General features: G+C 41.2%; 1 protein-coding gene across 2 annotated transcripts in view; it reads left to right on the forward strand.

Annotated features, from left to right (window-relative positions):
- The first annotated feature begins 16,744 nt into the window (after positions 1-16,744).
- ttc27 (tetratricopeptide repeat domain 27) overlaps positions 16,745-22,439 on the forward strand; it is a 160,840-nt gene continuing 155,145 nt past the window's right edge. Inside the window, exon 1 of one of the 2 annotated variants that reach the window (XM_049464187.1) lies at positions 16,745-17,060. In XM_049464187.1, coding sequence (XP_049320144.1) covers positions 16,970-17,060 — 91 coding nt within the window. In that variant the 5' untranslated portion in view covers positions 16,745-16,969. Of the gene's footprint in view, positions 17,061-19,138; positions 19,393-22,439 lie in introns of those variants that run through there. The other variant, XM_049464188.1, reaches the window with a different exon arrangement.

A 22,439-nucleotide genomic window follows, 5' to 3' on the forward strand; every position in this document is an offset into this window, starting at 1 on the left:
ATGCGACCCTTAACTTTAACAAGCTTCCTCAGTAGGCTATCTGCACTGATCACACAGCCCCACAGCATGATGAAACCACCATCAAATTTTACTGTTGGAAGTGTTTGTGTTTGTCTTTTAATGCTGTGTTCTTCTTTTTCCTCCATGCATAAATAACCGCCCTCCAAATAACTCTAATATTTTAGTTTTATTAGTCCACAGCACTTTATTCCAAAATTAAGCTGGCTTGTCCAAATGTGCTTAAGCTTTAGCACTCAATGCTGAAGCCAAAATGGTCCCAAACAGCGGCTTTTCAAATGTCCTTTTCTCCATTTGGCGTTCACTCTCCATGATCACACAGCTGAGAAAGTTTTGTTTAATTAGCCCTCAAATCTTCAGCATCTGCCTTCAGAGCGCCGATTTGCTCCTGGAAAATTCAGGAAAAAATTCTGATTGGTTGTTGCATGGTTGTGGAGAGACACTGTCATGGTTAGTACAGAATGCAGACACGTACAGATACTGATAAAAGATTGTTTATTAAAAAATAAACAGATGTAAAACGTAGTCGGTACAGAAAAATAGGTGATCACCAATAACAGGAGCAACGTAGACAAAACCATACCATAAACGAGAGACAGTCCAGAGTTCATACACGAGATATCCAGTATCAGAGGTAATCGAAGAGGCAGTAGTGAAAACACAGTCCAGGTAATACACAGGTAATCCAATATCAGAGGCAAAGGCAATAATCGGCATCGAGAAAACAAAGGCAAGGTCATACACAAGATAAACTGAGACAAGAGATATAGAAACGCTTTGTAATGAAGAGAACCTTCAATACGCGGCGTGGGTGTTTGTGTGGTGTGCTCTTATATAGTGCCAGTAATCAGTATTTGGGACTTCCTGGAGGAAGCAGGTGAGGTGTCACGTGATCAGGTGTGTGCGTGATGTCAGCGGGTGGTGCATTCTGGGTAGTGTAGTTGTTGACCTGAGAACCTCCGTTAGAGCTGGGTGTGGAAGGGACAGAGGAGCTAACAGCACCAGACGTGACAGTACCTCCCCCCGAGGGAGTCGAAATGGAGACGGATTGGGGACGACCACGACGACGTCCACCCGACGGGCAGGGAGTACCGGCGGGAGGAACAGGCGTAGCCACAGAGGTGCCGGACAGGCGGGGGTTGCGGGACTGGGAACCCCGACACACCGGAGCTGAAGAAGAGAATGAGCGCTTAGGACGCAGGTTTACCAGGGTGACGGGCATGAAATTCGGCCAGAAGAGCAGGATCCAACACATCACCGGCGGCAACCCAGCAACGCTCCTCAGGGCCGTAACCTTCCCAGTCTATGAGGTACTGGAGCACACCGCCATGCCTGCGTGAATCCAGCACCTCTCGAACCGCATAGGTAGACGAATCCCCCCCTCCACTGCCGCGGGCGGCACGTCATCAGGAACACCCTCAGCAAGCGGACCTGGGACAAGAGGCTTGAGCAGAGAAACATGGAACGAGTTATGCACTCTGTACTGAGCAGGCAACTCAATTTTATAAGTTACCTCGTTAACCTGAGACAAAACTTTAAATGGGCCGATATACCTAGGCAGCAGTTTCTTACAGGCCCCCTCAAACCTCAAGTCCCGGGTCGACAACCACACCCTGTCTCCGGGTTGGTATTGGGGGGTGGTACCTCTGTGTCTGTCAGACTGCTCCTTATACTTGCGTAAGACCTCAGATATTTGTTGATGCGTCTCCTCCCACACCTGCTCACTCCGCTTCATCCAGTCGTCAACAGCAGGTATCTCAGTAGACGACGCTGTCCACGGAGCCAACGGAGGCTGGTAACCCAGAATGCACTGAAAAGGAGTGAGACCAGATGTGGAGTTGATAAGAGAGTTCTGGGCTAACTCAGCCCAAATAAGATACTGCGACCAATCAGAAGGATGCTTAAAACAGTACAGTCTCAGAAATTTTCCCAATTCCTGATTGACCCTTTCACATTGCCCGTTGCTAGTGGGATGAAACCCAGAAGTGAGACTAACGTGGACACCTAAGTGTTCAAAGAAGGATTTCCAAACTCTGGAAGTACATTGTGGTCCTCTATCTGACAGAATATCCTCAGGGACACCAAAATGTCTGAAAATGTGTGTGTATATAGCTTGAGCTGTCTGAAGAGCATTAGGTAGTGCAGGAAAAGGGATAAATTTAACTCCCCTAGAAAATCTGTCTACGACTGTGAGAATTGTAGTGTAACTTTCAGATTCGGGTAAATCTGTAACAAAATCTACAGCAATGTGTGACCATGGTCTTTCAGGAACAGGCAGAGGACATAGTTTACCAGCTGGAAGGGTTTTGGGTGTTTTGCATTGTGCACAGACGGAACATGAAACTACAAAAGCTTGTATGTCAGCTCGCATGGTTTCCCACCAATAACGAGCTGAGATTAGTTGTAGCGTACGTGTAACACCGGGGTGACCAGAAGTAAGGGCAGCATGTGCCCAGCCAATGAGTTGATCGCGAAATTGTTCGGGTACATAAATCTTGTGAGGAGGACACTCCTCTAGAGCAAGTTTGACAGCCAACAGCTCTCTATCCCCTATCCCATAGTTACGCTCTGCTGGTGACATTTTTCGTGAGAAAAAGGCTATGGGATGTAGTTTAGGCGGTGAACCGCTGCGTTGGGAGAGAACTGCTCCTACGCCAGTATTGGAAGCGTCGACCTCGACTACAAATGGTAGTTCAGGTTTCGGGTGCATGAGAACGGGGGCAGAGACGAAAGCGGCTTTTAACTTGTGGAACGCTTGGTCGGCTTCAGGGGACCACTTAAGAACCTTGGTGGCATTCTTAGTGAGCACAGTGAGTGGGGCAGCTATACTGCTGAAGTTACGTATGAAACGTCTGTAAAAATTGGCAAACCCTAAGAAACGTTGGAGGTCTTTGATGGATTGGGGAACGGGCCAACTAGTTACGGTGTCTACTTTTGAGTCATCCATGAGAACTCCCTGGGAGCTGATGACATAGCTGAGAAATGCGACTCTGAAGATGGAACTCGCATTTCTCGGCTTTAGCATAGAGATCGTTCTCCAGAAGTCTTTGGAGAACCGAGCGAACGTGTTGCACGTGGGATTCAAGGTCGGATAAATAAATTAATGTCATCTATAAAAAGGGTGACATATTTGCCAATCATGTCTCGGAAAATGTCGTTCATAACCGACTGAAACACTGCGGGGGCGTTAGCGAGACCATAACTCTAACTAAATATTCGTAGTGGCCATTAGTAGTAGTAAACGCAGTCTTCCACTCATCCCCCTCCCTAATGCGAATTAAATTATAAGCACTACGTAAATCAAGCTTGGTGAAATAGGTGGCAATAAGCAACTGCTCAAGAGCACAAGGAATGAAGGGCAATGGGTACGCAAACTTCTTAGTAATAGCATTTAATCCTCTGTAATCAATACAGGGTCTCAGTCCCCCGTCCTTTTTCTTAACAAAGAAAAAAACTGAACCGACTGGTGACTTTGACGGGTGAATGAAACCCTGAGCTACAGCTTCAGTAATGTAATCATTCATAGCCTTTTCCTCATCGAGAGTGAGGGGGTAAACTCTAGCTTTGGGTAGAGTGGCACCCTCCACTAGGTCGATAGCACAGTCACAAGAGCGATGAGGAGGTAATTTAGTAGCGTTATCTTTGCTAAACACTTCTAAAAAATCTGAATACTCAGTGGGAATAACAGGGGAATCAGAAACTTCAGGGCTCTCCACAGAAGTGGACTGAATGATAAGACTATCCAAAACCAAACAGTTCTCATGACATTGAGAAGACCAAACCGTGATATCCCCATCGCGCCAGGAGACAGTGGGATCGTGTGTCTTGAGCCATGGCATGCCTAGGATAACTGGATGCTCGGTGCTGGGAAGCACGAAAAGTGGCAGTTCCTCGAAATGAAGAGCGCTGGCTTGTAGGGTGATGGGTAGCGTCTGCAGAGTAACTGGCTTGGAGCGAACCGTCTTCCCGTCCACAGCATGAATGGATAAGGGACGCAGAAGTTCTCGGGTGGGTACGGCATGCTCCTTAACCAGGTCCAGACTGATGAAGTTCCCTTCCAACCCGGAATCTATAAGCGCAGAGAGCATACCATCAGGCAACATAATATTTACGGGCAACGAGAAACATTTGGAACGAAGAATTGTGTTTTGCTTACGTACCAGGGCTGGAGCTTTCACAGGTCGGGTCAGGAGACCACACTCAGCCTTGAAATAACCGGCATCTCCGCAATAAAGGCACAAATGAAGCCGGATCCGGCGCTGTCGCTCCTCTGGAGTTAACGGGGTTTTCTGGATGTCCATGGGCTCTGGGGCAGACAGCGCAGCTTTCTCTGGTGTGGGGGCGCGGGGCAGAGTCACAGGAGTGTGTTGAGTACGTGAGCTGGTCTCGGGGCGGCGCAAGAGAAATTGGTCCAAACGAATCGAGAGTGAGATGAGCTGATCCAAAGTAAGCGATTCATCTCTGCAGGCTAATTCCCTCTGTATGTCAGGGTTGAGTCCGCATCTGAACACGTTAAGCAGAGCTGCGTTATTCCAACCACTACCAGCTGCAAGAGTGCGGAACTCCAAAGCGTAGGAAGCCACCGGCTTCTGACCTTGCTTGAGAGCCAGCAAAAGTTCTCCATTAGACTGCCCATAGCGAGAATGATCGAAAACTGAGCGAAAAAGAGTAAAAAAATCAGCGTAACTAGCCCCAGAAACTTCCTCCCAAATAGCTGTAGCCCACTCAAGTGCCTTACCAGAAAGTCGGGAGATAATAAAACCGATAATGCCAAGATCGGTTTTATTATCTCCCGACTTTCTGGTAAGGCACTTGAGTGGGCTACAGCTATTTGGGAGGAAGTTTCTGGGGCTAGTTAGGCTGATTTTTTTACTCTTTTTCGCTCAGTTTTCGATCATTCTCGCTATGGGCAGTCTAACTAAAAAAATACACAGAGCATTGCAAAAGGAAACCGCTGCATTTTTCCGGATCCCCATCAAAAATCTCCGGTTTAGACACAGAAAAACCAGGCACAGAGGATTTTGCGTTGGGCATACTGGGGGCAGCTAACGGGCTAGGGCTAGGCTCAGTTAAGCCTCTGAGGTATGCTAGCAGCTCGGAAAGTTGTTGCTGCTGTGTAGCTTGTTGGCGGGCTAGCTCAGAAACAGCTTGGGTCACACCAGCGAGCGTTTGCTGGTGCTGACCGAGTAGCCTCCCCTGGTTGGCTAAACCAGATCTAATAGCCTCAGTATCTGTTATCTGATCTTGAACGGCCGCGTATTCTGTCATGGTTAATACAGAATGCAGACACGTGCAGATACTAATAAAAGATTGTTTATTAAAAAATAAACAGATGTAAGACGTAGTCGGTACAGAAAAATAGGTGATCACCAATAACAGGAGCAACGTAGACAAAACCATACCATAAACGAGAGACAGTCCAGAGTTCATACACGAGATATCCAGTATCAGAGGTAATCCAAGAGGCAGAAGTGAAAACACAGTCCAGGTAATACACAGGTAATCCAATATCAGAGGCAAAGGCAATAATCGGCGTCAAGAAAACAAAGGCAAGGACATACACAAGATAAACTGAGACAAGAGATATAGAAACGCTTTGTAATGAAGAGAACCTACAATACGCGGCGTGGGTGTTTGTGTGGTGTGCTCTTATATAGTGCCAGTAATCAGTATTCGGGACTTCCTGGAGGAAGCAGGTGAGGTGTCACGTGATCAGGTGTGTGCGTGATGTCAGTGGGTGGTGCATTCTGGGTAGTGTAGTTGTTGACCTGAGAACCTCCGTTAGAGCTGGGTGTGGAAGGGACAGAGGAGCTAACAGCACCAGACGTGACAGACACGCTGAGAGAAGTATATGAAAAAAGGTCTCCCCCAGGTCCTAAGCAGTCCTGACTATCTCCCAATACACAGAATAACCGCAAATAAAACATTAGTTTTGTCACCATAAGTTTTGTCACCACGAAACAGATAAGGACCAGAACCAGACAGAGACAACTGGACAAACTCAAACGTTTTATTTTCTAAACAGGGAATTAGCAAACTCAAAGTGTTCTTTCTTCTTTAAAAAGAAAAAAAAAATCGGCGGTTGGGTGGGGGTGGAGACGGAGGAGCAGGGCGGGTTAGGGAGAAACACAATGGCAGGGTAAAAAAATACAAAGCGTTGCCTTGTGGAGCAAAGACACTCGCTCACTGCACACTACCCTCCCACCCCATACTGACCTTACCAGTGAGTTAGCTAAGCTACCGAAAAGAGAACTAAGGTTATCGGCGAGCTAGCTAAGATACTGACCTTTTAGGTAAGTTATCTGCATTTTACAACTGCAGATCTGGAACGTGTCAGTTGGAGACCCTCTTTTTGCAGGATAAGTATTACTGGGGCCTCCCACCCTACCTGGAGTACTAACCAAAATCTGCACGCTTTACAAAGTTTGTTTTTGTGGGTTTTTATGTTATCAGGCACCACTTTTAAAGATGTGGTCAAATTTTGGGGTCTTAAATGATATTTATTGAGGTCTTAAAAATGTTTTAAAAAGCATTAAATTTGACTTTTAAAATGGTGCAAGAACCCTGGGTAGTGTATTAGTGCGCTGGTGGCTTGCTGTGAGCTCCTTAAGGGAGATGAAGGTTTGTTCCAGTGTATTCCAGTAAATCTAGAAAGCGCAGGCTAAGATGTCCCAGGGAAGCGTTCAATCACACACAATGCCTGAGAAAAAGGATTAAACCTTATGGGAACAGTAGCATACACAAAGTGAACTTATCGCATTTTCCCCTCCAAGTCACGCTGGGCAAGGAGGCTCTCTATTATAGCTATATCTCTGCTCCCTAATTAAACTTCCTCCATCGCTGCAGAGGAGTAGTGTAAGCAACAATGAAATTTAATTAAAGCAAAGAGAAAAAGGCCGAGTTTCAGCGCCGGTGTTTACAGAGCGTAATGGAGACGCTCTTTATGTGCAGATGAGCCCAGCTTGATTCTCAGTTATCATAAACACGAGCATCACTCGAGTAATTTTCATTCTAAAGGTGAATTTTAACTATTTTTTATTGTGCAATAGTAAATAATAAATTGTAATCAGATGGGGTTTGGTGAGAAAAGGCTCTTTGAAGAATAACTTGTGGTGATAGAACCTAGAGTTTAGATCGGGACCAAAATATTCAGTCTGACCTGGTCCAAGCCTGTGCACGTTCTGCCCGAGCCCGATCCGCCCCACCCCAAAAACCTTTTTGTTATTTTTAGCCTGAGCCTGAATTAAACCTGACATTATTAGAGTAATTACAATGTTAAAACTAAGCTTTTAAAAAACATTTTAGGGCTGTTTGAATGAGCGAAATCTGTTCAGAATGATGTTAATTAACATTGCAACACTGACGAAGCTTAGACCTATTATTTAAGAAAGAATTATTTAAGAACAGGTCTCCAAAAGATTAAAACACAATCAATGCGAACAATTATCCACAGGCCTAAACATCTGTAAATTATGCTACAAGAATGATGTCTAAATGACTTTCCTGTAGTCTAATATGATTTAACATAGTTTAGAAATAAAAAAATAACTCTAAACAAAAAAATATGTTTATAGTGAGTTTATAGTCTATGTGCAAAATTCGATTTGTTACTTTGCTATATTGTGATTATCACGCCACCGCTTTATATAAAAAAAAATAGCATTAAAAAACAGACGCCTACTTCACAGATTATTATCTTTACCCCGGCCTCAAACTGGGGTTGGGTCGGGTTTTGGTAGAGAATCTAAGCTCTATGTATTTATTTTTTCTGGGTTCCATTATTCATTATGTGCTGTATTTAAATGCTTATATGTATTACATTTTATTTGTTGAACTCACTTACTCATTCATAGCAGGCAGCAGGTTCTCCATAAGGGGGAGATATTGATAAACACAGAGGTCCTACTTCTTATGGAAGTTCACGGAGTCCCTCGCATTTTATTAGGAGCTTCCAAGTGCCCTCAAATTATATACACTATCCCAGAAATCATCTTCAACAATCCACCCAGCACTGAAGGATGCTACAGCAGCCCAATTTCAAAACACCACAGAGAATAGTCTGTAGTCTGCCACACCCATCCTTCCCCAGACAAGAAGCTTATTCAGGTTGCCAAGTTGAGGAGGCTGAATCTACGCAATCTGATGCAAGACGAGTTCAGTAACTTCTACCACAGCAAGCAACGACAAGTCATACTATAATCTATAAACGGCTCATGTGAACTTTATCCGTAGCTAGCTAAACTAGCTTCATGCACCACTAGCTGCGTTAGCCTAAGCCAAGCCTGTTATTCCTGAAAAATCCCACTGTTCCAAAAATACACACCCCAGAGCTGAAGTTACTACTTTACAAGTCCTAGTAATTTACTGCTTAGATTAGCAGATCACATTAGCCTGCCGTTTGATGTTGTTACAGCCTGATCTAGATCTTATGTGCCCTCACTGCTGTCAAGCAAAGCCAGTTTAGATGACTATGAGAGGCAGAGGATGGAGAGGACGAGCGAGAGCAGGATTGCCAGGTTTGCAGTTTTCCCGCCAAATTCGACAAATACACGTTTGCCTGCCATGTTGACGTACCATTCAAGGCAACACCCACTTTTTTGTTTGTTTGGTGGCTGGGGTAATTTTTAAAAGTGTCCCAAAAAGAAGCACCCCACCACGCCCAAATTTTTGACTCAGTACATAGGGGTCCGTTTCAAATTAGGCTTGTTCGAAAATCCAGTCCCTGGTAGCGAGGTGCATTTTTTTTGGCTACTTTTAAAAATTACAGCAGCCGCCAAAAAAACAGAAAAAAGTAGGTTTTGCCTTGGATGTTACGTCAACACGGCAGGCAATCATTTACAAGTCTACACTAAAATCAATCTTCCTTGGATTGATTACAACAATAAGAACCAGGAGAACATAACATAAAGAATAGCATAAAAAGAAGAGAAAGAAAGAGAGATTAAGATTGAGATCACAATGTAACCAGAAATCACAAGACAATGTGATTGTGAGAAGAGGCTAGAACAGAAAAGAGTAAGTAAATGTCTTTTTTTTATAATTATGTTACTATTAAATGTTGAATGGGATATAAAACTAATAAAACATAAACATTACAATATTATTAACGACTTATAAACAAAATACTAAGTCGTACACTCGTAGTTGTTTTGACATTTGCTTCAAATGTGTGACACATATTTTGGGCTATATTTTGGGCTAAGCTTCTGAAGGGCAGGTTTTAGACTGACTTTGGGTTGGATATTTTTGTTGGACCTGGCAACCCTGAGCGAGAGGGAGAGTGGAGGAGGAGGAGAAATACAGAATTTAAAACTCTTCTAAAACCAGTATCTAGCGTTATATTGACTGTATATTACATACATATATATGGCCATAAGTATCGTTTACCATTAAGTGTTTTGGACGTAACATTCAGAGCAAAACTGAGTCAATATAGAGACTAACTTTCGGTTTCTGGCTATATTTTGGAGTACTCATCTCTGCTGAGGTAGTAATTAGATGTGACACGGCTGCTCCTTTGTTGTAATTGACTGTTGTTCACGCTAGCATTTGTAGCATGACTGTGTTAGCCAGCAAAGTTCAGATCACTTTAGCTAACCTTGCTAACTTATCTATCTATCTCTCTCAGGTACTCTCTGCCATGTTATCTCAGCTGCACACAGACCACTGATATGAATAAGAACACTCAATTTTTTTTATTAATTTAAACACAAGTCCCTAGTAAGCTAATCTGGTGTTTGTAATAGATTACCACACTAAATTAGCTAGGCAGTTAGCTTACCTGTTCAGGAGAAAAGTAGCAGCTCTCGGTCGGTCTTGTAGTCTTTTTAAGCTTTAAGTCTCCACCTTTTAAACTCAGTGCCAATATTTACTCTTGATTTATTCCTTTTTTGAGACATAGACCACTGAAGATGTGTCATCATTTTGTAGTCTGCGGCATGTTGTTTATGCCCATATGTGGGGTTCCGTGTCTAAGCGGTTTAAGTAAATAGGGAATTTGAATGGGCTTTTCAAAAACTGGCCTCTGTTACATTCTGTGGTAAATAAATATGTTCAGAACCCTGTACGTTTTATTCTGTGTACATTTACCTCCAAAATATCACTGTATCCTCTGAATTTCGAGATCGTTTAAGGGTAGTAATTAGAAAAATGCTAACTTTAAGCTAATGCTTAACTGAGGTCACAGCACCGCGGCTGGAAATGACCCCGGACTGGATTCTGCATAACAACAGCTAACTCTGATCAGATCGCGTTTTGCATTATTATGCTTCTTCACAGAGGAGCATTAAAGCATTTAAACAGGTGAAAACTCTTTCAGTGATGTTGAGCTGTGTGATGTTGAGCAGTGTAGTCTGTGTTAGAGCTTTAAAAGGCAGATAATAAGAGAAAATGGATCTCAGTTCAGCAGCGCTTCCCTGCAGGTTAAGTATTCAATTACGGTCATTAGTTTATACTATATTACAACACCTGACCCAAATAATCAACTAACAACTAACTAATCAACTAATCAACTAACTATCTGCTCTCACTGAGGCGACACCGAACCAGAAACACCAATTTAATTCACTGCATAATAAAGACGGTAAATGTTAAAACGTGTTACAGCTGGTTCTGGAGTATCACTGACCTGTTTTAGTGATTTTATGCTGTGACACGCTCAGCTCTCCTCAGTAAGTGCAGTTAGTTCATTAGTTAGCTCAGCTGTGTTTAATATACTGTATAGTTACGGCCGGAGTTCGCTGGTGTTGCGCCGAAAAGAGTCTCCTGCTGATCTCTGCAGCTAGGCTGGGAGGTCAGTTCACTCCGCTGTAGCATTAGCTTAAAGTTAGCATTTTTCAGAGGATCCAGTAATGTTCAGGAGTAAAATGTACACAGAATAAAATGTACAGGGGTCTGAACATATTTATTTACCACAGAATGTGACAGAGGGGAGTATTTGAAAACCCTATTCATTTTTCTCATAGAAAAAAAAAACGCTTAGTCACGGAAGCCGTACGAGGACTACAGAATGACGCAGGACTTTAGTGGTCTATGCTGAGGCTTTTTAGGCTGTGTTACAGCCAGCCCTGCTAGCTAGTTTTTATGCTGCAGCACCGCTCGCTCGCTATTGTGTACCTTACTGGCCCCCTTGGGGGTGAGGTAAATGTTGGGGAACAAGCAGCAGGTGGAGTCAGAGCTCAAAACAAATATACAGATACCGTGACAGACTGCACACTTCAAATAGTAACCTACTGGCTGAAGCCCTGCTGACAAGAGCTGCTAGTGCTTTAACTCAGCATGTTTCCTTAATATCTGATGATACATCATGATCATTTTATCATTTAGTACTGAAAATAAATTACTTATTGGTGATAATTTAGTGAGTTTGGCTGAATAACGCAGCATTTTACATTAAGACGCTGTACAGCCCCTGTGATTCTGGCAAGGATGAAACTGAAACTTCACGTGAAGCGCTCCAATTTTGCATACGAGTTTTAGCTACATAAGGTGAAGTGTTCAGGCAAATCTCTGATATAGGTCACTTAGTGTGAACAACCGAAACAAACATCAGATTTGGATAGAAAATATTATATTAGGACATATTTATGGCTTATAGAGCCATTGACCATTTCTGACTCACATAGTACATAGGGGTCTGTTTCACATCAAACTCTTCTCATATATGCTGGAATTAGAAGAATTCAGTGAAATTCCTATTTACAACACATCATGTGGTTTCAGATGAATCTGACCTTTGTTTAATGTCACAGATAATGTCATGGGTCACTCTCTTGGTTACAATCATTTCGTTGTTTGTCCGTGTGTGTCTTTGCTTTTTCTTAATTTGCCCTCTCTCCATCTTAGAGGCACAGAGAGACCCACACTGTACACAACACAAGTACACAATCCACACAGTGTGACGGAGCTGAGAGTCCTCCAGGGATCCTCTACCACTCAGCGTAATCAAGACAAATCATCCAGCTGATTTTTCTAAAGAGAATGCCCTTCCACACACGCCAGCAGCTCCACACAGATGAGAAATCCACGCCAGGAGATGGAAGCAGGTTCTGAAGGCAATTCTTGAAGGTTCCTTACGGAAGCCGCCAGCCCCCAAGGCTCTGAGTGATCATGCCTTTATTTGAGCAGAGCTTTCTACATGATGCCCGTAGCAGTGCCCATTAGGAGTGCTGATCACAGCGTACTAAAAGTAGGCTGAGGTCTAGGCCTGCAACAACAGAAATAACTCGCACTGAAAAGTAGAACGCACAAGCTTCTATGTGAACGAGGTGCGTTACAAACGAATTCATCAGACTCAAAAAAAGCACTTTCATCCAACCTTCAAGATCACTCGCTGCCTGGGTACGTCTGTCACATCCAAAAGGCTTTTGTTCGAAATGAGAAACTGCTAAAAATAGTATGTTTTTTTTTTTTTTGGAATAAGTTAGAATAGATCTATGGGCTATTCAAAACATGGACATGAATTTCTTCAGCTCTGCTCTGTATATTTCTCCAGCTCTGTATATACCAGTTTCAGTTTCAGAAAGTACTTATATCTCCTTCATTCATTATTATCAGATTTTTTATGCCCTGTTTACACCTGATTACTGTGGGTGATTAGCATCTGGATTGTATTCTTTTTTTCTAATTTTTCCAATTTCTTCCCAATTTAAACGGCCAATTACCAAATCCAATCATTAGGACTCCCCCTATCACTAGTGATGCCTCAAAACACCAGGAAGGTGAAGACTAACACATGCCTTCTCCGATAAAGCCTGTAAAGTGAGCCACCGCTTCTTTTTGAGCTGCTGCTGATGCAGCATTGCCGAGCAGCCAGTGTGCTCGGAGGAAAGCGCAGCGCCTCGGTTCCGGTACATCAGCTCACAGATGCCCTGTGCTGGGGACATCACCCGAGGAGTGATGTGGGGAGAGAGCGCCATCTACCCACACGGAGGGAGCAGGGCCAATTTTGCTCCCTCTGAGCGCCGGAAGCTTGATGGCAAAGGCATCTGGATTATATTCTGATAATATTTTAATAACACATATTTACAATTGATAGACCAGTGCATCTCCAGTTAGTAAGAATGAAATCTGATTGCTTATTGGGATTAAATATATGTACATTTGCTCATTGCACAGTTGTATTGGAAGAGTTTTGGTTGGTAAATGTGCTTCAGACCAAATATGGCTTCAATTTCGATCTTGCACTGGCCAAGCTTTCTACAGTCATTAATGGGTAATGACACACAAACACACACTACATGATACTTTGAAATGGTACTCAAGTACAGTAATGCAGTATATATTACTGTGCACTGTTTTTAAATGATATTCAGAAAAAAAGGATGGGACCTGAGTCAAGAAAAATAGAGATTATAAATCTCCCGGCACCCAGCGGTCTCTGATGTGGTGACATTTACTGTGCCTTAGGAAGTTCCTATATGGCTTTATGTTTCTAATCCAGAGATAATAAATGACACCTGAATCGCTTTGCTGGCATAATGTAAATGCTGCTAAAAAATCTCCCTCACAAATTCATTTTCTACAGCATGCAATGCTCACAAATTAACATTAGAACCATTTATTAAGTAACTATTTAATTCCATTCTTAATGTCATGGTCCATATAACTGTAAATGACTCCTGTCTAGTGCAAATGTTAATTCAAGGTGTGAGTTAATTTTCACTTGTTCAAAAAGTATTCAAGGTATATGAAGTTCAGATTGAAATTATAATTGTAGATGTATTCATATCTAAAACTAGAATGTCAATGTGGGTCTAAAACAGCTGTTTTTACTTGTAACAATTATACATTTCTTCTTCATATGTAAATATGTTTCTATTTATTGTAAGGCTGTTTTTACATGTTATCGTAGTGAGAGCTAGGACGTGCAGGCAGAAATAATTGCAAATAATATTTATTGAACTAAATAAGACAAAAGTTGGACACATAAACATAACCAGAATAAATAAAAAAATAACACAAAAAAAACAAAAAAAAAAACAAAAAACAAACAAATGCAAATCAACCAAGCTGAAAAAAGGTTCATATAGTATACAATGTGATAGACAAGGAACACCTGGAGGAGATAATGAGAGGAGAGGCAGGGACTGGAAAACAAAACAAGGCAACAGCATTTTGTTCTAGTAAAAGTTAATTAACAATATCTATGGTTATTTTTACAACATATACATTCCAAATATTTACTCTAAATGATATTAGTGGAGTTACATAACTTAATTTTGGGAGTTTGATCCACGCCCTTACTCCTCCCACCTCCGACCTATATAAACTGTCACTTCCTCTCTACCTGGGTGTTGAACAACCTCGCACCCACCTCCTCCACATCTTCCTCCTTCATTTATTTTCTCCCTTTCTCTTCCTGTATCTCTTTGTGTGAGGGGGCTTCAGCTTCACGCTTTTCCAGCGAAGCTGCCCTGAACTCCTGCCCAATCATCTGAGTTCACCCCCTTCTCTTTTCCGTCTCTTTTAGTCAAGGGTGTGGGGAAATACTAGCAAAATGAGAATTAGAATTAGTTAATTGTCATTCCAGAAAGTGTCGTAAATGAAAAAATTTAAAAATATTGTTACTCCTGGTCTAATAACAGCAATACTAGAAGCACACGGTATAACCATTAAATAATACAACAGATAATAAGCACATACAATAGATTATGGAGATCTAAAAGACAATAAAAAATTGGCCAAGTGGACCCAATTACAGAAGTGCCCTTATGTGCAAGAATAGTACAATAGCAGCAAATTGGCATTGTGGGATTCAGTGTTAAAGTGCAAAATTATAACAATATAAAATGCACACTAATGTAAAGAGTACAGAACTTTTACTCTTAAAGTGCAGAATTCTTAAATTGCAGCAATATCTCCACCTGGTAGGCCTGATCTAATGCAGTGTAGCCTTCTATACCTGAAGTTGTGGGGGTGGACAAATATCCGTCAGCAGAGTGAGGAGAGTTTCACCAAGATAAAGGCAAGAACCCAACACTGAAGACTAATGTTAATGTATGTAAGCATGACTGTTTCTGTCCTGCTGCCTCTATATACACTAAAAGAGAGAGAAAGTAACCAACACACTTCATCCTTGATTGGATGCTGGGATTGAGCATTACCAAAAACTCAGTCATGTTCTGCCTTTAAGTCCTCTTTGGAAATTTCTACCTAGGAGGTTGGAGGTCATAATTACAACTTGAAATGCGTTCCAGTGTTTTTTGGTCCGGTGGAAATGGACGCCATTAGAAAAAAATATACTTTTGGTCTATTATCATAAATAATAGGAGGTTTATTTTAGCCTACTCCAAGAGTGGTGTTTTTATCCCATTAAAACTGTGAATCATACCAGACTTTTACATTTTAAACCTTTATTTAAACCTGTACAGCTTAAAATTATTACTTATAAAATAATAAACTAATAAAGTTTACTGTAGGAGAAGGATCTATATTGGCAGCCACCATGACCTCTTGTTACCGACACGCCCCCAACTAGGAAATCTGAGTTTACAACTGGTAAATACGAGTTTGTGGTTGCGTTCATGTTCTTTCATCTCGTAAATACGATATTTCCGACACTACTTGAAGGCAGCAATATTTGAGGCAGTGGTTGGTCTGCTTATTAATAATGTCTCTGACAGTGACGTGCAGACGCTATGGCCCAATGTGCTTGGGCAACTGCCTTTTGCCTTCCTTGGCTGATATTGCCCTTCCGAGGGGAGGGGAAAAAAATAATATAGGCAAATATGATTTCATATTTCAATAAGATTTTCTTATAATTCGTAATTTTGATTGAAGTTTCGTAAAACAAAGTTTTCAGAGTCAATTATTCAGATTCAGACGCCTCGAGAGGCAAAAGGGAGGGGCTCGGGCGTAGCGGGGGACACGCAGCAGGCTTCACTAGAAAAAAAAAAGAAGCGCAGCACACGACCGGCGCTTCGGCCGACTAGCAGAGACCGTGGGAGTAGAGCGACTGCCCTGAAGGTGAGCTTTAAATGTAGCCTTCACAGTATTACAAGACATGATCACAATCAACTTCTCTAAAATCCGATGTCGTCGATTTTAGGACGTTTAGTGACGTTCCACTATTAATGAAAAAAAATGTGGCTTAGGGTTTAGTGGCTCTTTGAACCATTTCTATGAAAAGTGTTTTTCAATAGTTTACATATAACAAATCAGTTCTTTACAGTTTATGTACATTTTAAATTGAATTATTTCTGTTACTATGTAATATTCAATTTAATTAGAACTCAGTACGGTCCAGAAATGTCGTCAGGCTAAGGTCCCGACCGTCGTCGTTTTTAACTTGTGTAATGATTCAGTATTATGATTCCTGTTCGATCCCGCGTGAGGAGCAGTGTGTTTATTTATTTACTTTTTGTCCTTCCCGCATCTGCACAGATCTTTTTGGCAGAGGAGAGCGGCGCAAAGCACGTATACCGTAAATACAAGAAAAGTTCCGCCGCTTCAAATGAACACTCAGAATTAAATCCTCCTCAGTATAGTTTATTGGTTTGGGTCAGCATTAAACAACTCTGTGTCAGGACCCGGACCGACCCGGACCCGACTGAAACGGATGAAAATCATATTATTTGTGTTTTATTAATTATGTATTAGACCTTACGAAACAATTCTAAAAAAACTTTATTTAAATGTTAAAATTCAAATTCTGATAGCAAAAACATGGATCAGAAATGTGGCACGTGTATATGTGTGTGTGCGCGCGCGCAGCTCCACCGCATCTCCCATACAGCTCCCAGAATGCAAAGCGGCGCTGTCATGGCGGCTCACTGATGACACTTGTAGCACATGGGCAGAAATAAACACAGGTTTTTCAGACAGAGCTGAACTGACCACCCCCGCGGATCAGCAGCGGAGCTTCTGCAGGGCTCGGACTCTTAGCGGTAACAGACGCCCCGGTGTGACCTCGCTTCCCGCCCGGTGTGAGCGCAGATCTGAGGCCGGAGACATGCTGCTGGATGTGGAGGCAGCGGTGCTGCGGGGCTCTGTGGCAGAGAGCGAGCGCTGCGAGTGGGAGCAGAGCATCTTCAGCGGCGGAGGTAACTGTTACAGAAACACAGTCCGATCACAGCCCTGCTGTTTACTGCATTAACACAGTACGTGTTGTACTGAGGCGCGCGAGACATCAGCTTTTAGCTATTTTAAATAAAATGAAATCGCTGTACCGGCCGATTTAAATCGGCTGCGCGAGGAGCGGTTTTAACGGCCTTGTAACGTTCGTTACAAGTTAGTTAGCTGTTTGAGCGGAATTGGCTTTGTTTAACGATATTTTTTCTTATAAAAATGATAATTTGTGGACGAGTAGAGCCTCGAACCTCGCCAGGGCAACTGGAACGGTGTGTTAGCTATGTTAGCTAAACTGACTAACTAACGCTAGCTATATCGCTAGTTATCTTGTTGATACACTTTTTCTAACGCTCGTAACGGACAGTACCGATAAGCTAACTTGCACACTAGCTTGGCAAATAAGTTGTTTAGCTAACTACCTACCAACACATGTAAACCGTTAGTTTACACGGGGGTCTCTGCTTGTTAATAGACAGATTCATTGGCTAACTCTCTCAGTACCTGGGGGCACAAAAATTAGTTAACCAACTAACTTAGCTAGTTGCACCACTTCTTCGCTACTTGTAACTCTCGTAACGGACAGAACCAAGCAGCTACCGCTAACTGACTCAATGACTAATACACGAACAGCTTACGTTGTTGTGTATACTGTTAGTTTGGTTGTAACGCTTTTTCGTTTCTTCTAACTAACGCTTGTAACAGGGTAAGTTACCTAACGTTATCCTATAACCTTCATTCGTTATTTAGCTAGTTGTAACCCTTCTTCGCTTCATGAAATGCTTGTACAGAACCAACCAGCTAACTTACTCACTGGCTAGCTAAATAACTTAGGTTGCTATGTTAAGTTAACTGTTCTTAGGTTGCTATGTTAAGTTAACTGTTAATTGTCTAGTTGTAACGATTATTTGCTTGTAAGGCTCTTAATGGGTCTTGATCTGTTAAAGGACAGAACCGTTCGGCTAATTCCTTTAATAGCTAGGTACACAAGTTACCTACCCATTTAGTTAGTTAGGTACGTTAGCTAGTGTCAGTTGTAACGCATGTTTGCTTCTTGTAAGGCTGGTAACAGGGTCTCAAATCGTTAGGAGACAGAACCGATCGGCTAGTTATCTCGCTTAATTGTTGAGTGCACAAGTTACCTAACGCTATTCATGTGATTAGTCCATTAGCTAACTGTAACGCATCTTGTAACGCTTGTAACGGACTCGGACCAATAACGGACTGAACCGATCTGCTAACTTAAATCGTTCACTAACTAGATTAATATTTTTTCTAACGTTAGTTGTAACGGTAGTTGTAAAGCGTGTAACCAATCAAACCAAGAACCAATCGGCCAATAAACCAAACAATAAATTGACCTCTAAACTCATCTTCGGTAATAATGAAAACCAGGTTACCTTAAAGTGAGTGAAAGTGTTAACCTAGTTCACCTAGCTAGCTAACAAGGTTACTAGGCTGATATATAACCTACTTACACGCAGGCTGGTACTATGCTCCCAGCTTAAGTCTAGGCAGTTAGGTTATGAGGATAACCTCAATTAACCTATTTATAAGGTAATTAAAAAAATATTTTTTTTAATGTTTTTTTTGAATGGCCATTTACACTCAAGACAAACAGTAAAGATAGCTATGCTCATACTACATAACACACAATGAGGTATTATCGTAAAAAAAACACAAGAAAACATTTTACATCGTGGTTTAGTGCAGCGGCAGAACTGCTTGGTAGTTTATTGATGCGTGGCACAAATCGGTAGAACGTAGAACAGAAGTTTGAAGGTAGAATATTTGGATTGACTTTCTAAATGAGATTAACAGGAAAACGTTAAGGTAGTGCTTATGGATATGTTTTGTATTTTCGTTTGTTACTATTTTTCTATTCTTAAATGTTTTACTTATGTAACATTTTAGTGCAATAAAAGAGAATTATCATGAAAAACATAAGAACATTAAAACATCTGGGTCCGCGCATGCGCAGGGGGGGGGTACGAAGCGCATCTCGATGGGTAGCATAACTCGACGGAACACCGGACGGGCTGGCTCCTCACGTGCTGCGTGAAGCTGTGGCTCAGTTAAAGGGGGACCTTTAGCTAAGACGTTAGTTATAGTTATCTAGCGAGGAGGCGTGTTGTATCAGGAGCAGGCGTTCGCTGACGGGCTCGTGGTTCTGGTGTAGGTGAGGCTGCTAGCTCCAGCTGGTTTTGAGGAGGTTAGTTAGGTAGATAGCGCTGGATGAGAGAGTTAATACTGAGGCTGCGGAGCTGTGAGAGGATCTTGCCGGTGTTGTGGGCGGGAGGTAATGAGGTAAGTGTGGCTTTTATCGGCGTGGTTTAGCTCAGAGACACCGGGGGCTCAGCCCGGAGCTCCACACTCACTGTATACGCTCTGTCACCTTTCGTCCTCAGTTTAATGCTGATGTTTTAAGGCGTGAAATGATTAAACATGCATTTTAGCACGTTTTGGAGGATGCTGTGATTAATGTCACTCCGGAGCTGCAGCGATGGTGTGTATGTGTGTGTGTGTGTGTGTGTGTTAAGAAGGAACAGTTGCGGTAACAGTTGACTTGCTGTGCAGGCGTTAGCAGAGCAGACCTCGTTAATATAGCTTAATAGACATTAATTAAGCTTAAAAGTATAGCTAGAGCTATTATTATTATTATAATTATTATTTTTATTTTTGCCAATTATTTTGCCTTATGATTAATGGTTTCTCAGAAGTGGGTTGGAATTAGGGCTGCACAATATTGAGGAAAATGTGCATTGTGATATTTTGCTCTGTGATATACAGCTCTGGAAAAAAATAGAGAAAAAAGGGTGAGTTCCTGAATTAGTTTTTCTGATTTAGCGTCTGATTTATGTTTGAGAAAGTTTTATTCTAGAAACTACGTACACATATGGCTAAAAATGCTAACCTTTAGACCTCAAATAATGCCTCAAAGAAAACAAGTTCATATTCATAAAGTTTTAAGAGTTCAGAAATCAATATTTGTTGAAATAACCCTGTTTTTTTTTTTTTTTTTTTTTAAACTCGTCATTTTGAAGTGGTCTCTTATTTTTTTCCCAGAGCTGTAATTTCTGATAAAAAAAAAAAATCATCAAGTCAATTATCCAACATGTCATCTTAGCTCTTTATTGCATGAATTATATTTTTGGGAGAAAACATTTTTTTAAACTTTTTTTATTTTCATAGCAAGCTAATTATATATTTATCACCACTGCTTCATCATGATGGCAACAAATATAATCTACAAAATGTATTAGTGAGCTCACAAGAATGTGGAAATATAGTATGCCCCATTGTTTTAGACATAGATATGCTTTGTAACATTAGCTATATTGTAATAAAAAAATAAAAGACACATACATAAAAAATAAGGCATGGTATAATATGGTATGGAATGGTGTAGAGGTGGGGGATATGACCCTAAAATAATATCACAGTATTTCAATAATGATACTCTTGGCGATATGACAAAACACTGAATAAAAGAAAACATAACATTACACTACTGCAACAAAATTTAAAAAATTACATTTTATTAGCGCATAAGATATGGCACGCTCCTAACTGAAATATAATAAAGTACAATAATTTGATCAGATTGTAACAGAAGTCAATAATCCAGAATGCCATGATACTAATAACGCACTCCAAATATCTCCATATATTCAGTAAGTAAAATGTTTGGACATAGATATGCATTGTAGCGTTATATTGAAATAAAATTCAATCTGTGCATCAGTAATTGGGCTTAAATAAATAATATTGGGTGAAAAAGATAATCTGGACGATATTGTTTGTGATTTTTTCTTTGTATGAAGAAGCAAAAAAGATAAAAATAAAAATAAAAATATGATAAAACACTCCAAAAAAAACCCCAAAATGCACTTTTCAGACCTCTCTGAGAACTGTGTGGGCGTGGTCATAATATTATAATAAGCTTGTGTGACTGACAGCTGTTTTATCACTGGCTAATAAACATTTGTTTACATTACTTTATCTTGAGATGGAGAAGCTGCTCTGGTTGCTAAGCGACAGCTCACCAGCTTGCCAGTACCGGTTGCTCAGACTCTAAGAGAGAGCGGAGTTATGTTAGCCTTGTGATTGGTCAGGGTTCTGCTGATGTCAGCCTTACCCACTTTTAGAGCCACCCTTTCTTCATCCAGAGGAGAGAGATTGTGGTAAAATACAGCAGAGATTTATTACAGTTTGGGAAAATATTAATCAGAAATACTTTGTGCGTTTACGTGGGGGACCAGAGGAGTCACATTAACTCAGTTAGACAGAAAACTCAGATGTAGGTTTCCATTTATGTTCTTCCTTGAATTGTCCATTATTGAGACAAAATCTATTTGTGTTTAAGCCTATGATCCTGCCCACTGCCCATTCCCCAGTCCTATTTCCACACCCCAGACTGCCAGGTATTGAACACAATATCAGAAGAACACAGTGTGCTGCAGCCTCAGAGCCTTTCTAAAAAGCTTAATGACCAGAGAAATAGCGTAAAACATGAGTAAATCTCAACAATGCGTTTGTTAGATGGAGATTTACAGTTTACAGTCCAGAAGTAATACAAGATGTTCTACAGAATGATAAGCACTTAACATACTACCGACTTTAACACATATTGTAGTTATCAGCATTTGTAAAGTAGTAATACTAACTCCAGGGATAATGGACTCAGACATAGCTTTGGCTAAAACAGTTCTCAATCTGGCAACCTGTGTGAGCTTCGTGTCTCTTTGTAATTTGATGTAGGGCTGTGGTAAAAAATGTACTTGCTTGTATTTAGTCATTGCGTCATTGTTTCTTTAAAATAACAAGGCATTGATAATCTGAATCTGTCAGTTTTGTATAACCTATGATGAATGAACCAATAGAAATGCTACAGAATACTTGGGATCAAATCTTTTTTGCTCTCACATCAGATTATGATCATTTTGGTAGTTGAATAGTGCGATTTTTTTTTTTCAGTTTTTCTACAATTATTTCTGACTTTTCAGCTAAATGTGGTATTAAAACCCCCTTTAAATGCACAGATGTTTAATTGTACTGACATTTACTAATCAGTATTACCCATGATATTGATTAATAGTTGCAGTCCTATCTAAGGACATTTCCCCTTTTTTGTTGTGGAGATCTGCCACCCTGGAGATTTCAAATCCAACACAATACAAGGTCTGGAAAGTTGAAATGTCCTTAAAGGCTTTAATCTCCAGGATGAGGTGTGAGAGATGTGGATCTTCAGAACCAGGAATGAGCAACACTCATTTACACACACAACACTTCTTCTTCTTCTCTTGCCTAGCCATCACCCTCACTTACACTCCCATCTTTAATATCTATCTATT

This window comes from Astyanax mexicanus, chromosome 14 (genome assembly GCF_023375975.1).
Source record: "Astyanax mexicanus isolate ESR-SI-001 chromosome 14, AstMex3_surface, whole genome shotgun sequence".
Lineage (NCBI taxonomy): Eukaryota > Metazoa > Chordata > Actinopteri > Characiformes > Acestrorhamphidae > Astyanax > Astyanax mexicanus.